The sequence below is a fragment of the Phoenix dactylifera genome, chromosome 5 (assembly GCF_051530095.1).
Source record: "Phoenix dactylifera cultivar Ajwa chromosome 5, Ajwa_hap1_PhDact_Kaust_v1.1, whole genome shotgun sequence".
Lineage (NCBI taxonomy): Eukaryota > Viridiplantae > Streptophyta > Magnoliopsida > Arecales > Arecaceae > Phoenix > Phoenix dactylifera.
The window spans coordinates 37763644-37777500 of NC_143194.1; the positions used below are offsets into that span (position 1 = coordinate 37763644).

At 37.5% G+C, this 13857-nt stretch overlaps 1 protein-coding gene across 4 annotated transcripts; it reads left to right on the forward strand.

Annotated features, from left to right (window-relative positions):
- The first annotated feature begins 1029 nt into the window (after positions 1–1029).
- Positions 1030–9645, forward strand: TRZ1 (tRNAse Z1). Of its 4 annotated transcripts, XM_026805703.4 has the most exons (10): positions 1030–1223; positions 1403–1507; positions 3564–3845; positions 5598–5760; positions 5863–5933; positions 6049–6144; positions 6291–6404; positions 8021–8089; positions 8188–8262; positions 9379–9645. In XM_026805703.4, exons 3-10 carry the CDS (start codon positions 3612–3614, stop codon positions 9451–9453), a joined length of 897 nt encoding a protein of 298 aa, XP_026661504.2. In that variant the 5' UTR covers positions 1030–1223; positions 1403–1507; positions 3564–3611; the 3' UTR covers positions 9454–9645. The 4 variants fall into 4 exon arrangements, with proteins under 4 accessions (XP_026661504.2, XP_038985171.1, XP_089787139.1 ...); XM_039129243.3 differs by lacking the exon at positions 1403–1507; XM_089931013.1 differs by lacking the exon at positions 1403–1507 and having other exon boundaries at positions 6049–6135; positions 6330–6404.
- Positions 9646–13857: the final 4212 nt, after the last annotated feature.

The following is a 13857-nucleotide window of genomic DNA, read 5'->3' on the forward strand; positions in this document are numbered from 1 at the left end:
CCATGCACAAAACTGAAAAAATAATTCATTCATAATATTTTTAGAATTAGATTTTTAGTAGGACCCCTTGAAAAAGAAAAAAAATCTTATTTTTTTTGGAAACTCCATATGCACAAAAAAAGGAAAAATAATTAGTTTGTTATATTTTTCTAGCAGCATAAAAAAATCTAAATAAAAGGGAAAAACATGCACAAAAAAAATCGCATAAAAAAATCATATCAATTACAAGAAGTCATGTAAAAAAGAGACGTTTGCAAAAAACAATAGAAAAATTAAAATATTTTTTAAAAAATAATTTATTCATAATAAAGGAAAAAATATGGCATTCTAAAGTTGTGTAAAAATAGGAAAGTTAAAAAAAATCACTTCTTATTTCCTTTGGAAACTTGAAAAAAGAAGAATTTCATTTTTTATTTATTTTTCTTCACACACGAAAAATTTTCAGCTGGAGTTTAATGTCACAACGATCGAATATAGTTGGAGATTGAAAAAAAATATCTCTATTTTTTATTATATTTTTTAAGCTCTTATTATTCTTCTATTACATAAAATTATATTCTGATTTGTATTATCATCCCATGCATCGCATGGGTATCATTCTTGTGTATTTCCTAAAATGGGGAGCTCTCCCTCCTCTTGACATGGGCATAAACCCTAGATTTCACTCATGAGGTCTTATTCTAGCTTCACATAACTTTATTTGATAGTATATAGCAGGTACTCCTTTCTCTAAGAATATGTGGAGGTCCAAAGAAATTTATTAAAAAAGAAAAAATAGGTATAACTTGACATTACATGGAAAAATATATATTTTTTTGAAAAAATAGTTATAAGCTTTCCAATTTTGTTGAATTTCTAATGTAATAAATTAAAAATATTTTCTTAAAAACCTGGAACTTTCACTTGCAATCAAATATATTTTTAAATTAAAAAATAAAAAATATTCCTACGGCCTTGCTTCGGAAGAAGAATAAGGGGTGGGTATCATCTAAAAGCGGAGTGGCTATATCAGAGAAGCGGCTGCGATTTCGCCTTAAGGCCACCGCCCCGCCTTCACTCCTCTTGCCTGCCCCCGGGGCTCCCCCATTCATCCCCACCTTCTGTCTCTTCAACGTTCAAAGAACCGATCTCCCCAAACTCGCGCCGCGATCTCTCTCACCCCTGTCCGTCCTCCCACCGGCGGTCCTCCATCTCCGTCCTCACTTTTTCCTCCCTCGCTCCTTGTAAGTCCCTTTCTCATCCAAGAATCAAGAGCTAGGGCTAGAATCAGCCGAGAACTCGGTGCTTGGATTTAGGTTTTCCCTGTCCATTTATTAATATGCCAGGAGATAGAACATCTGAGACGTAGAGATCCATCAGGAATCGATCTTGACGTTGGTTTGGATTTCGTTTTTCGTTTTAGGGATTATAATGTGCAAGAGCTAAAACATATGAAACACAGGAACCAATCCGATGATGGAATTAAAGAGATCCTTAAAATTTGGAGACCAGCGATCGCTGGAAAACGGTTTGTTTGTATATTTATTCATTTATCAGCAAGATCGAATTTCGGGAAGTTCCCTGATTTTCTTTTATACAAGAAATGAAAAAAGATGGTGTTTTGGCTTGTACTGGTTTTCTTGGAACAGATCATGAGTTAGGGTTAGAAGGATGAGGGATTCCAATGCTGTTTTTTTTAATAACTTCTCGATATGTGATTTAATTTTCTTGATCAAAATATATGAATTATGCTATAAGATATACAGTACGAGTTTAAAGATCCCCCTTCCCTGTCCACAGCACAGAGTTCAAAGATTTATTTTTTTTAAAAAAATTATTCGATCAGACTGATTTACCTGAGAATTCATTGTGCTTGACACTCTGGACTAGGCCTAAGCTGATCTATTAGAATCCATTATGAAACACATTGGTAGTCCCCAAAAGGTCTTGATAGATGCACTTTCCTTATTGATGTTTAACACAAACTACAAAGACACTACTTGACAATGTACTGGATTAGTAAAAGCCAGAAAGCATAAATTTTATTGGGTTTGCGCACTTGCTGGTTTTTCAAATTATTCAAGAAAATGCTAGATGGTCGATACTATATGGTACTGATGTAAGAGTTTGTCCCATCCCATTGAATTGAAGAGTGCAGGATTATTCGATTCTTATTGATTCATGTGGTTACTTTGTTGTCTTGTATTTTATACCTTGTTGTGGGAAAAAGACATTCTATAATCAGGAAAAAGAAAAAAAAAAGCTTTGGAAAATTACTTTGTTATTAACTCTCTTTGCACAACCTTATGCAATTGGTTTTATTTTCCTCTCTCTAGGTTTGAGATATAACAGTTGGAAGTGTCACTGGGGATAGGGCCTTTTCTTTTCTTTTTTACTTTCTTCCTTTTGAAATTTGGATATCATGCAATCAAGAGAAAAGACAAGTTGTATTCTTTTGCTTGCATGTTCTACTATTATTGTTTTCTTCCCTTTTGATTTTCTTTGATTTGATAGTTATTTAACCTATCAGGCATCACACATGGTGTTAAATATCGGTACAGAATATTGCACTGTTTTTTCATTGAAATGGTGTGTTACCATTTCAGTACTGATACGATGGTATGCACAGAAACTAATAACTTAAAAAAGTTGAAAAATCATTAGCATAGATTGGTACAGTCGGTGCACTAATACGCACCAGACAGATCGGTACGGCCGATACGTATTAGTAAGCTAGTTTTAGCACCCAGCATCCGTGCGATGCCAATTTTGCATTGGAATGGTATGGTACTGGTCGTACCATAGCGTCCTAGTAGTTTTTGAAACCATGGCATTGTGTTTATGGGCTCTAAAAACATATACCTACATACGATTTTATGATGTAGCCCTTCAATTTTGAATATTTGGTTTTGATGAGAGTTCAGTTAAATGATCATAAGTGAATTGGTTTCTTTTGAGATAAATAGTGAAAGTTGTATTGTCTTTTTACTTAATACCTTTCTAGTTCTGGTGTCAAATTGTTTTCTTCTGAGATAAATAGTGAAAGTTGTACTGTCTTTTTACTTAATAACTTACTAGCTCCGGTGTTTATCTTTTGTCAAATAAAAATTGAATCAAAAACAAGTAAGTGCTAATGCTCCTGTCTTCCTAATGATTCTCAAATTACTACTAGACTTCCAATTAGTTACTTTTATCTCTGTTTTACTGGAATATAGAGAGATTCGTTGATCTGAAAATTGGACAGGAGTAACGGAAAAACCTTATGTTATAATAATGTCAGATGCATGCTTTTCATAAACTTAAAAGTACTATTTATATTACCTCATATCCATTTATTGTTGCATGTAGTGTCCCCCCCCCCCTCCCTCCAAAATATTTATGTACTTCACATCAGTTGATCCTATATAAATAACTACATGGATTCGTTTGTACTTATTTGTTTTGCATGCTTTCATGTACTTTTTTGATATTATTCCTTCAAAAAAAAAAAACTGCTTTTCACTTGACTTGGAACTTGTTGATGATACTAACTTATTTTTCCAACTTTCTAATTGGTTTATGGCTTCTTGAATCCATCTAAACAGGTGTTAAAGAGAAAATAAAGAGGGTACCGTGTACAGCTAGACACTGCAATGGGGAGTAGAAAAAGTACGAAGAAGAGTAAAGAACTATCTAGTGAGTCATCATCAAAAGGAAAGAAAGGTTTACAGATCGAGGGGTATCCAGTCGAGGGATTATCCATTGGAGGGCAGGAAACATGTGTAATATTTCCCACACTCAAAATGGCTTTTGACATTGGTAGATGTCCCCAACGAGCCATCTCCCAGGATTTTCTCTTCATCTCCCATGGCCACATGGACCACATTGTAAGATCCCTGGTCCCACATCCTCCCTCCTCCCTCCCCTCATCCCTCTTCCCCTCGTTCCTCTTCTCTCTTGTGTGCGTGTTATGATGTAAGACACCAATGCCCTTGTTTAGCGATACATAATGTGCTACTTTTGTTCCAAGAGTATTGTTTTCTATAATTTGTTCAGATATTTTCTTTCAGTCTGGTAGTATTCTTTGTTAAGTTTTGGGTTAAGCTCAGGACTGATGCATTGACTTCTTGAGGAAGATCATTCCCCAGACAATTAATTTGACTGCATTTCTGGTGCATTGTCAAACATGGGTTTTAAAATATGTACTTACTTACCAAAGTATATTTTTATATTTTTCAGTGCTTTCTAGAATTGTATGACATGTCTATTCTAGTTCTAATTCTAGTTTCTCGAGTCCTGAGCGACTTCACTGGTGAGGCTCGATGCAGTATGCAGTGGGTCTGCATGCATGGTCTTGCCATGCCTCCTCTATTCTTACATAATTATACCCTTATTGTTTAATTCTGATTTTTGAAAGTGAGAAAGAAAAAAAATGCAATTCTCCAGAATTGGAATTATATTTATCATATGGCATCAATAACCAAAAAATATTTTAATTAGATTGGTGATCATGGCTGTGTGTAATTTCTCTGACATGTATCGCACATGCTAGACTTCAATAAGAAACATGAAAAGGATTATCAAGCTAAGAAATACATATAGAAAGTCTAATGTGTGATGGTGGATACAACTAATTCTGGAGTAAATGATGCTTTTGAGTTTGTAACTCCCATACATTGCATAAATGATACTCCTCTCAGAAGTATACCAAACTCGATCCTAATTTAATTGAGCCATGTATAACATATGATAATATCGAAATAGAACTGTTCTAAACAAATGTTACATCGAAGTAGAAGACAAGCTTACCATATCTGAACTCTTTATTACAAAATTCCACAACACTTATTGCCTATGAATAATTCACATCCTAACAGGATGTGATCACCTCTATTTAAGTTTGGTTGTTGTTTGTATTTCAATTAAAGAGTGAACTTTGGAACAAATCAGGGTCTGACGAACCTCCTATACCGGCCCGTACTGGCCGGTTCGGACTGGTCCGCCTGTAACCGGCCCGTACTGGCCGGTTCTGTGTCGGAGACGAAGAAGACGAAGAGAAAGAGAGAGCGCGGGGAAGAGAGGGAGGAACGAGACCTGTGGCCGCCATCGGAGAGCCGCGGAGGGGCGGGGGCGCAGCGGAGGCCGAGACCTCGGCCTCCGCCGCCCCTCCGCGGCTCTTCGATGGCGGCCACAGGTCTCCTTCCTCCCTCTCTTCTCCGCACTCTCTCTCGTTCTCTTCTTCTTCCCTGGTTCCAGCGGGAAATAGCTGGCCAGTTCGTACCGGCCGGTTCCGGTACGGCGAACCTTGGAACAAATACAATGACTGTCCAGCAAGCGTTTCACCTCCGCAAAAAAAATTGCTGCTGTTTACTTGATGGTTATATCAAGCTGCTTATGGAGATGCTTATGCAAGTATTTTTGCAAATAACATTGATATGTTTGGCTACATTAGGCTGCTCAAGGATTTGATAAAATGACCATTGTGTCATGTGTTCTGTTCAGACACTATCAGATTCTGTGACATGGAAATCTGTTGACCAAAGCATATTCATTAGTATTGGATTTTGCTAAAGCTATCATGTGCATTTTTTCTTTGCTGTATCTACAGTTCTGGCCTGACTGTCATTATGTTACATTAGGGAGGACTGCCCATGTATGTTGCTACACGAGGCTTGTACAGTATGAAGCCACCAACTATATTTGTTCCGGTATCAATAAAAGAAAATGTGGAAAAGCTATTGGAAGTGCACAGGGCAATGGACCAATCTGAATTGAAGCACAATCTTATAGGCTTGGATGTGGGTAACGTCCCATCTTAATTTTAAAATGTATTTATTCATTAGATTGTTTATTATTTGTATTTAGCCAAATGAATTGAAGATATTGTGAATTTGCTTACTGCAGGTGAAGAGTTTCAGATAAGGAAGGACCTCAAAGTGAAGGCATTTAAAACTTATCATGTAATACCGAGCCAGGTGAGAGATTCCTAGTTTTTATCATCAATTCTTCTATTCTAGTTTATATATCCACAAAAAAGGATTTCTATATCTTTTGAGTTGGACTTACTTTTTTGTTTGCTCTGTAATGCAGGGTTATGTAATTTATTCTGTAAAGCAGAAACTTAAGCAGGAATATGCTGGTCTTTCTGGAAATGAGATCAAGAACTTAAGATTATCAGGTGTGGAGGTCTGTCTTGTTAGACACTTAGAGATAAACTATAATCAGCAAATAGATACTATACTTAACTAAAATTAATGCGCTCTTAAGAAAATGTTGTGGAAGATTTGTCATTGCAATTGTTAGCTATTCTATAACATTATTGCAACTTGCAGATAACTTACACAGTGACAACACCTGAAATCGCTTTCACGGGAGACACCATGTCAGATTTTATAGTTGACCCAGACAATGCTGATGCACTGAAATCACGAATTCTTGTCATGGAGGTGCCTGTTTTACTGTTTTCCATGTTATTGTTATTTTGGTTTCTTGATATTGCAATATTCACGTTTTGCTTACTCCTGGCTCATACTATAGTATAAACTATTGGCTGTTTGATGGACAAATATTTCCAATTCATGTGTGTTAGCTTCAACCTAGCTGTTTTTTTATACTCTCAAACGGGTCTAAAGTTAGGCATATTGCTGTTTATATGAACTGTGTCTGTGTTCTAGTCTGTAATTTGGATTTTGAATGATTAATTAAGGTCGCTGGGATTACTTCTGATGGATTCCTTGGATAAAAAGTGCTTTCTATAGAAAATAGGTGTTGTGCGTTGGCTATAAAATTGATTTATCTTATAATGTTTTGCCATTTTTTTTAGTAAGATAACTGTTGGTGATTTTCTCCCTTAATTTTTCTGAAAGGAGATACTGTCTAGTTCAAAGAAAAAATTGTCCCCTTAATTTAATTTTTCCATGTTACTTTGCTGCTGACTAGTATGTGAAACTTTTGCTTTTCTTTCATTGAATTATACTTCTTTGTTAATAGTTTAGATTCTAAAAATTTACACTTTCTTCCCCCTGTATACAACTCTCTGCCTGTGTTGTGGATACTGATAAATATCATAAAACATTGTAACTTGATTTCTTGAATTGTTATGAAGGAGAGACATCTCACTTAAAATCAACAATATATAGGATCTCCAGATGTTTGTATCAATGCGATGAGCCTGCCTCTCTGGAGACCTCCAGATGCTAACTTGTTTTATAGGTGAAAATTAGTCACTTTTGTAGTCGATCCTTCCTTTTCTCTCCCACCATTTTTCTTATTTGGGTTTCTGCAGAGCATCCAAGGGCCAATCAAGTTTAGTTTGCCAAACTGCTTGAGCCATGTGCTTCTTTCCTAAAACTTCCTGCTGCTAGTGACAAGTATCCACAGTGGTATATCCACCATGTTTCTGACTTCTTTCTCCACCACCAAGCGAGGTGTTAGATGTATGCTTAAACACCAACAAATTACTGGAGTATATTTTCTACAGCTAGGATGGCCTCTGGACAGGTTATGACCATAAATCCGCTCATGTCTTTTGTGTCTTTTATTATTCCTCGCAACTGCGCTGTCAGAAGTTAATGTTTCAGATTTTCATATTTGGTGATCTACCTTTAACCAAGAGAGAGTTCGTTTCCGGGCAGGAGCTCAACTTCAATTTTAGAACTCTTTATGGCCCACGGCTTTTTTATCCCTTTCTCTTTGCTCAGTTGATGGGCTAGTAGCTGCTGTAGTGATGTTATGTTCATTAGATTCTGTCAATAGATTAAAAACAGTATTTCTCATGCATAACCTGGCTTATCTTTTGTGCCTGCGGAATTTTACTAAATGGTTTATCAAAATTTGTAATTATTAAATGCACCTGTTGTCACTTGGTATAAGGCAGGATTAGAAACCAGACTTTAGCCCCAATTATGCACATTAAAACATCTCTGATGCTTTCATTGGTCAGATTCCATTGCTGATATATTAGCTGTTTTTCATGAGTTGATGAAGTTTTCCTTTGCATGTAAACTTTTCTTTTTAGTGGTTTTTGCTAGACCATGAGTTATTTTTGTTATTAATTTTGCAGAGCACTTTTGTTGATGATGCTGTCACAACAGAGCATGCGAGAGAATTTGGTCACACTCATTTGCTAGAGGTTATTGCATACGTTTGATGGATGTAAATTTGGGTATTAATGTAAATTATCTTGTTTCCTACTTTCAGCTTATTGCTTTATGTCTTAAAACCGGATAGGTAGCACGCTATGCTGAGAAGTTTGAAAACAAAGCTATCCTTCTAATCCATTTTTCAGCTCGATATCAATCAGAGGTGAGCTCCCTTCTTGTTTGCATTTTCTTTCTTTCTATTATTTTGGAGAAGCATCATTTTAATTGTCTTTATTTTTAATCCTTGGAATTTTTTATTAGTTCATCTGCAGCATTCATTCTTATCAAAGAAACATGCTCCTATGCTCCTCAAACCTTTGCTTAAGCTCCATTTGGACACTCAGAAAATGAATTAAAGAATAAGTCAAAAGAAACAAAAGAAAAAGAAAGGAAAAAAGAAACTTTCGTATTTTCTCCAGTTGGCTGAACAAAGGAAATTCTAAAGTAAAGAGTATTTTCTCCTGTTGACCCCTTTTTTCTGGTGTAGAAGAGCCTGTAGGTAATGAATTGAGCTAAATAATGGGGGTAACTCTCCCTCAAGTATCCCTAACTCTCCAAGTCCTGTGGAGGGGGGATTCGCTCCAAGGTCACTTGGTCAAACTGCTAAGCACCTGTTTGTTTTTCGCTCTCTCAGCAACACTATTGATACATGGGAAGATTGGGCACATGCAGAAGATCTTGGATCTAGATTCCCTTCCTTTTTTTCCCTATTTAAAAACCCTGCACTATTTGATTAGCAACTAGACAGGTTTCTGCATAAGCCTAAGCTCATATCTTTACAACCATCTCTTTTAGTCTTTCTTTGCTTGATCATTCATCCTTGAATCTTTTAGTCTTTCTTTGCTCGATCATTCATCCTTGAATATCAAACTCCCTCTAAACTTCCGTTTTCTAACTACGTTTTTCTTCCTGTACCTTAGTTTCCTAAGTTTCAGGTTCTGATCCATGCAGAATTTTTGACCGTGCCTTTCTAATTTTACCAGAAGTTTTGCAGAGTGCAGTAGTCATGGTACTAGGAGCATATCTTTATTAAATGCACCCCATATTTTTCTGTGAATATGCTCTCTCTCTCTCTCTGTCATGCATGCACTTACACGCACAAGTTTGTCTTTCTCCATGCTAAAATTTCTCATGGCTATCAATTGAAATTTGTTCTGCATAATTCAGCTGATTTTCAGACACTTATCCTCTGAAGTTTCTCCGCTTTTTCTATTCATAGTATCTATTAGTGGTTAACTATTAAAGTTATATCTTCTTATGGTTGGCACTGGTTTTTCAGGATATCGAGTCAGCTATTACTAAACTGCCTCCATCTTTCTCTGGTCGAATTTTTGCACTAACTGAAGGCTTCTGACTTATTAAAACCTGCCATAGTCCATATGAGAAAATTCTGAATTTGTTCAAAGTTTTTGCCATTATTCTGAAATCATGCATTGTCTTTTTAAAGCTGTATTCTTCCCTTTCGCTTCTGTCACTTTAAATAAACATTAGGCTGTTTATTGGCATTTATAGCGTCATTCAATACTCATTAGACACATTTTATTTCTGTGTCTGGTCATATGTGGATGGTAGTTTTGTTTGGACTTGTCCAGTTTGTGGCCCAATCGAGAAACATGCTCTACTTCTATTCACTTGCCGTCAAAATGTTTTAGATCTTCCCGGGTACTCCATAATCCTTCGACCGTCAGCTTGTTTTGTTATCAGGTTTCAATCTAAGCCTAAGTGAAATCCAGGACTCCTAGTTTTGGGTGAGAGAATCCACTTATGTGCAAGACACTTAATTATGCTAAGGGAAATAATTGCTATTATGGTGATCCAGTATTGTTACTGTCATGTCAGAGTCATGAATACTGATGAATGATATTGGATAGTCCCTCCAAATGACCAATGGGAGAATGCTATTCTTCTAAATTTTGGAAAATATAGTCACAGGGGTACTATCAGATTGCTGTTAAGGTTTTCACTGGTAACCCATTAGAGCTATGCCATGATTATTGTTGCCTTAGATCATCTGTGGAATTAGCTGCCATTTTCTAAGATTATTGTTAATTGAGAATGTTTATGTACCAATCCACGCTTGCATATTTTTCTCCAATCTGAGCCTGTAACATTAGAAAAGACATAATTATATGCAGAAATTATTGAATGTTTGTGCATGTTAGCTTTCAGTCTTGAAGGCTAGTGAGGCAAGAACAACTTTGCTTCTCGGTGGAGCATTAGTAGGTTGCTCTTGGCGGGATCCCAACCCCAATCTAATTGCATTCTCCTGGAACTCTTTCGAACAAAGGTGACCAAATTTAAACGCTGAAAGTAGCCAGGATTTCATCGTCTATCATCAAAGTCACATCAAATTCTTCCAATATTTGAGATGAACAGTGGATCCATAATGGAATTTGTACTAGGAAGAGGGTCATCCCGACCAATTCGTTCAGACTTCAAGATTGTCCAGCCTGCTATCTACAGTCCTCTTTCCTTGGGACATCCGCTTTTATGTGACTGTAAAAATCACCACGAATTAGGCCTTGCTGCTTTACCCCATAATCTTTAATTAAGGTGAATGAGAAAAAGGTGATTCACTTCCTTGGAACCGAAGAAAACTCTATTGGGTCATTGAGACATGGGGTGTGTTGAACTTTTTTTATTTTTTTTGGTAGACCGCCTAGATTATACTGTTCCAACATGAGTAAATTCAAGAATATCAGAAGAAAAAAAAGATGATGTAGAGGAAGTGGGATAGTTTCATAGCTCTTCCAGAGGACACCACCAGAATGTTGGACAGCAAAGGAGGCGACTCAGCCTATTCGCCTTCTGGTATACATGAGTGGCCTGGAAAGCATCATAGTTCATCGTCAATCTGCGAATGTTCTGCAGTAGCGGATGTCCATCATTAGCTCTATGCTTGCTCTGGATCGACTTGATCATTATAACCAAGCCTCCATCGTGGTGTATGCAATCCGCTTCCAGTCTTGCATAGGTGATATCCTTCCGGGTGGTAGCTCTCAGCGTATTGAAGCTTTTTAAAGACAACTATAAAACACTAATTAGTGCTCCTCAATAGTGAGAAGGGTGTGGTCATATATATATATATATATATATATATATATATATATATATATATATATATATATATATATATATATATATATATATATATATATATATATATATATATAATATTATTTAGGATGTTCCATGTGTACAAATTTAGCCAGTTTTGGCTATGAAGTAGGGAGACCGATCAATTTTTATTGTTCCTCTGTTTTCCGCTTTAGTTTACCATGTTTTGTTATTTCTGGAGTAAGCCGAAAATTCCATATGGTCTGAAATATGTTATTTTGCAACTGCTGTCTGATTTTAATGGTTTTGAGTAAGTGGAATAACAAGAGAGGTGATAGTTGGACAAATGAGTGAGGAATAATTCCCCATCCCCCCCCCCTGATTGTTGGGTAGAACATGCTTGCAATATTGGATTACCCCCACAGTCATTCCCATTGGACTCAACTAGCATGATTAAAGTCCCTCTGTTGGCCCTTCGCCATGAAGATCATTGAACGGCAAGTTCAGATACCGCAATGATCGAAGGCTGTGAAAGAAATTTGGATTTGCCCGGAAAGGTTGCTTCCTTAAAAATTGCCAAGAGTATTAGGAATTTCTCCGGATAATCTGTTGTTGGAACATGTTGATACTTTTTTTTTTTTTATGCTAAGGGGGGGGGGGGGGGGGGGATTTTTTTTTTTTTTGTGCTAAAGATGGGTTTTTATACAATACGTATACGAATACGTCCAATAAAATCAAAAAATACTAACTCATGGAGAGCCAGTGGCAGCTCCCCCTCCCCCACCCAAAGGGTGTATCCTGAATGATGAGCCGCGAAGCAGCCACCTAATCGGCTGCCCCATTGGCTTCTCTAAATACATGCTTGGTCTGAACGGCCACCCCAACCCTACACATCATCCCTATATCCCGAACCAAGGGGTGGTCTGTGCCCTCGCCCCTCAGCTCCTCCTGGATCCAACTGATAACTGTGGCCGAGTCGTCCTCCAAAACAATCGAGCCAGCCTGCAAAACCTGCCTCGCATATCGAAAACCCACCCAGGCAGCTCGTAACTCTGCCTCGGGAACCGACGTGCCGAACAACAACATGTTGATACTTCGAACCAACTCCCACCCCTGAAGCTCTAGCACTCGGCCTTTTTTCTCTCCGGCTTTTCTCTACTGCAAGTGGGGGAAGAAGAGTGGGCTGCTGTTTTCCTGGAAGGATGCAGATTGAAGCGATCGCCCAGGTCCTGCTTCCGTTAGAATGGTTCCATCACAGGAAACTCTTCCGTCTTGACCTTGCACGTCTCTTCAGGAAACCGAAGTTGGTAATCCATCACAGGCTCTGTTGTGGGCTATCGGCGGCAATAGAATTGACAAATGGATCAGTCTAGATGCTAGTTGGGGTAATCTCGACTAATTTTCATTGTAGGGAGTTCTCACTTATTCGCTAAAATCAGTTCATTTTTGCTATTGGGCAGTCAGTTCGCTAAAGGATGCCCTGCCTCTGCCACTTCAAAAATCTTATTCATCTTCACTTAGAATTTCTCTCCACGTATTTCCAAATACCACTGTGCTTAGATTTTTCTTTTTTTAATGGAAAAAGAAATGCTTATATATAACTATTGGTGTGCGTGAGAACAAAGAGCAATTGAAAGTTTAATGATCGTTATCAGGTAGACAATAGAGGCACTTAAAATTCCTAGAGGAGATTTTTCTGTGTGTCCTACTGTCTGCATCATGCAAAATTTGACCAACTTAATCTCTTTTGTCATTGTTTCAACTCTTAAGTTTAAAAATTAATAATCTTGATAAATCCTGTTTTCAGACAACATGCATCAAAATATCAGATTTATTGTGTATTTCAAGAAGAACTTAATTTTCTCGAAATTTTCTCCATTGGTCTCTGGATATCTTGTATGAATGCTAGATCCACCGTGCGCATTGCCCGTTCCGTCCCTTCGTGGGCACTTAAACCCCCGTATTTACCAAATTTAAACAGCATGGAAACAATAGCGGCTCGTGTTCAACGGTTACGATAATTACTTTTCGAACAATAGACCCGGTTTGGTTCGAATTCCACCCCATATCATTATGCTGATGCAAACAGTATAGAGAGAGTTGTAGCAAACTGCTACATCTTTTTATTTTATTTTATTTCATAGGAATAATGAAGTGAGACACTTCCTCTAGCTTTTTTTTCCCCTGAGGTACCCAGTTTTATTGATTAAATCGAAGCTACAGGTATGGTGTTATATACGAAGTTTGTGGAGTGTAGAAAGAGAGAGAGAGGAAAATAAAACAAGCAGAGCCTCTAGAAAGGTCTCATTGATTGCTAAATACTAACGAGGTCTTTGTGGCAGTTTGCTTTTGCTCAGCATGCTGCTACATGCACCAGAAGAGGCAAAAGTTTGCAAAGTCAACCAGATATAAGAGGGAAATAATAGACAAGGCTTCGGAAGGAGATGGTAGACGAGATGGGAGGTTTGCAAGAGAGGAGCAGAGATAAAGCCTCCTTTAGGGCTCGTTTGGTTCGCGGGAAAAGAAGGGGGAAAAGTATTGGTCAACGGGAAAGTAATGAGATGCCTCTTGTTTGGTTGGAGTTTTCAAAGGAGAGAGATGGAAAAGTTGTATTTTCATGGGAATATGATTCCCACATTTCATGGAAAAGACTGAGGGCTCGTTTGGTTCGCGGGAAGCATTTTCCCTCCTAGGAATATGA

Excerpts from the sequence above, each read along its gene's own strand:
- TRZ1 (XM_026805703.4), top strand. The coding sequence starts at position 3,612 with ATGGGGAGTAGAAAAAGTACGAAGAAGAGTAAAGAACTATCTAGTGAG. Across the intron at positions 5,761-5,862 it reads TCTTATAGGCTTGGATGTGG|GTGAAGAGTTTCAGATAAGG; the intron begins GTAACGTCCCAT and ends TGCTTACTGCAG. Across the intron at positions 8,090-8,187 it reads GTCACACTCATTTGCTAGAG|GTAGCACGCTATGCTGAGAA; the intron begins GTTATTGCATAC and ends AAAACCGGATAG.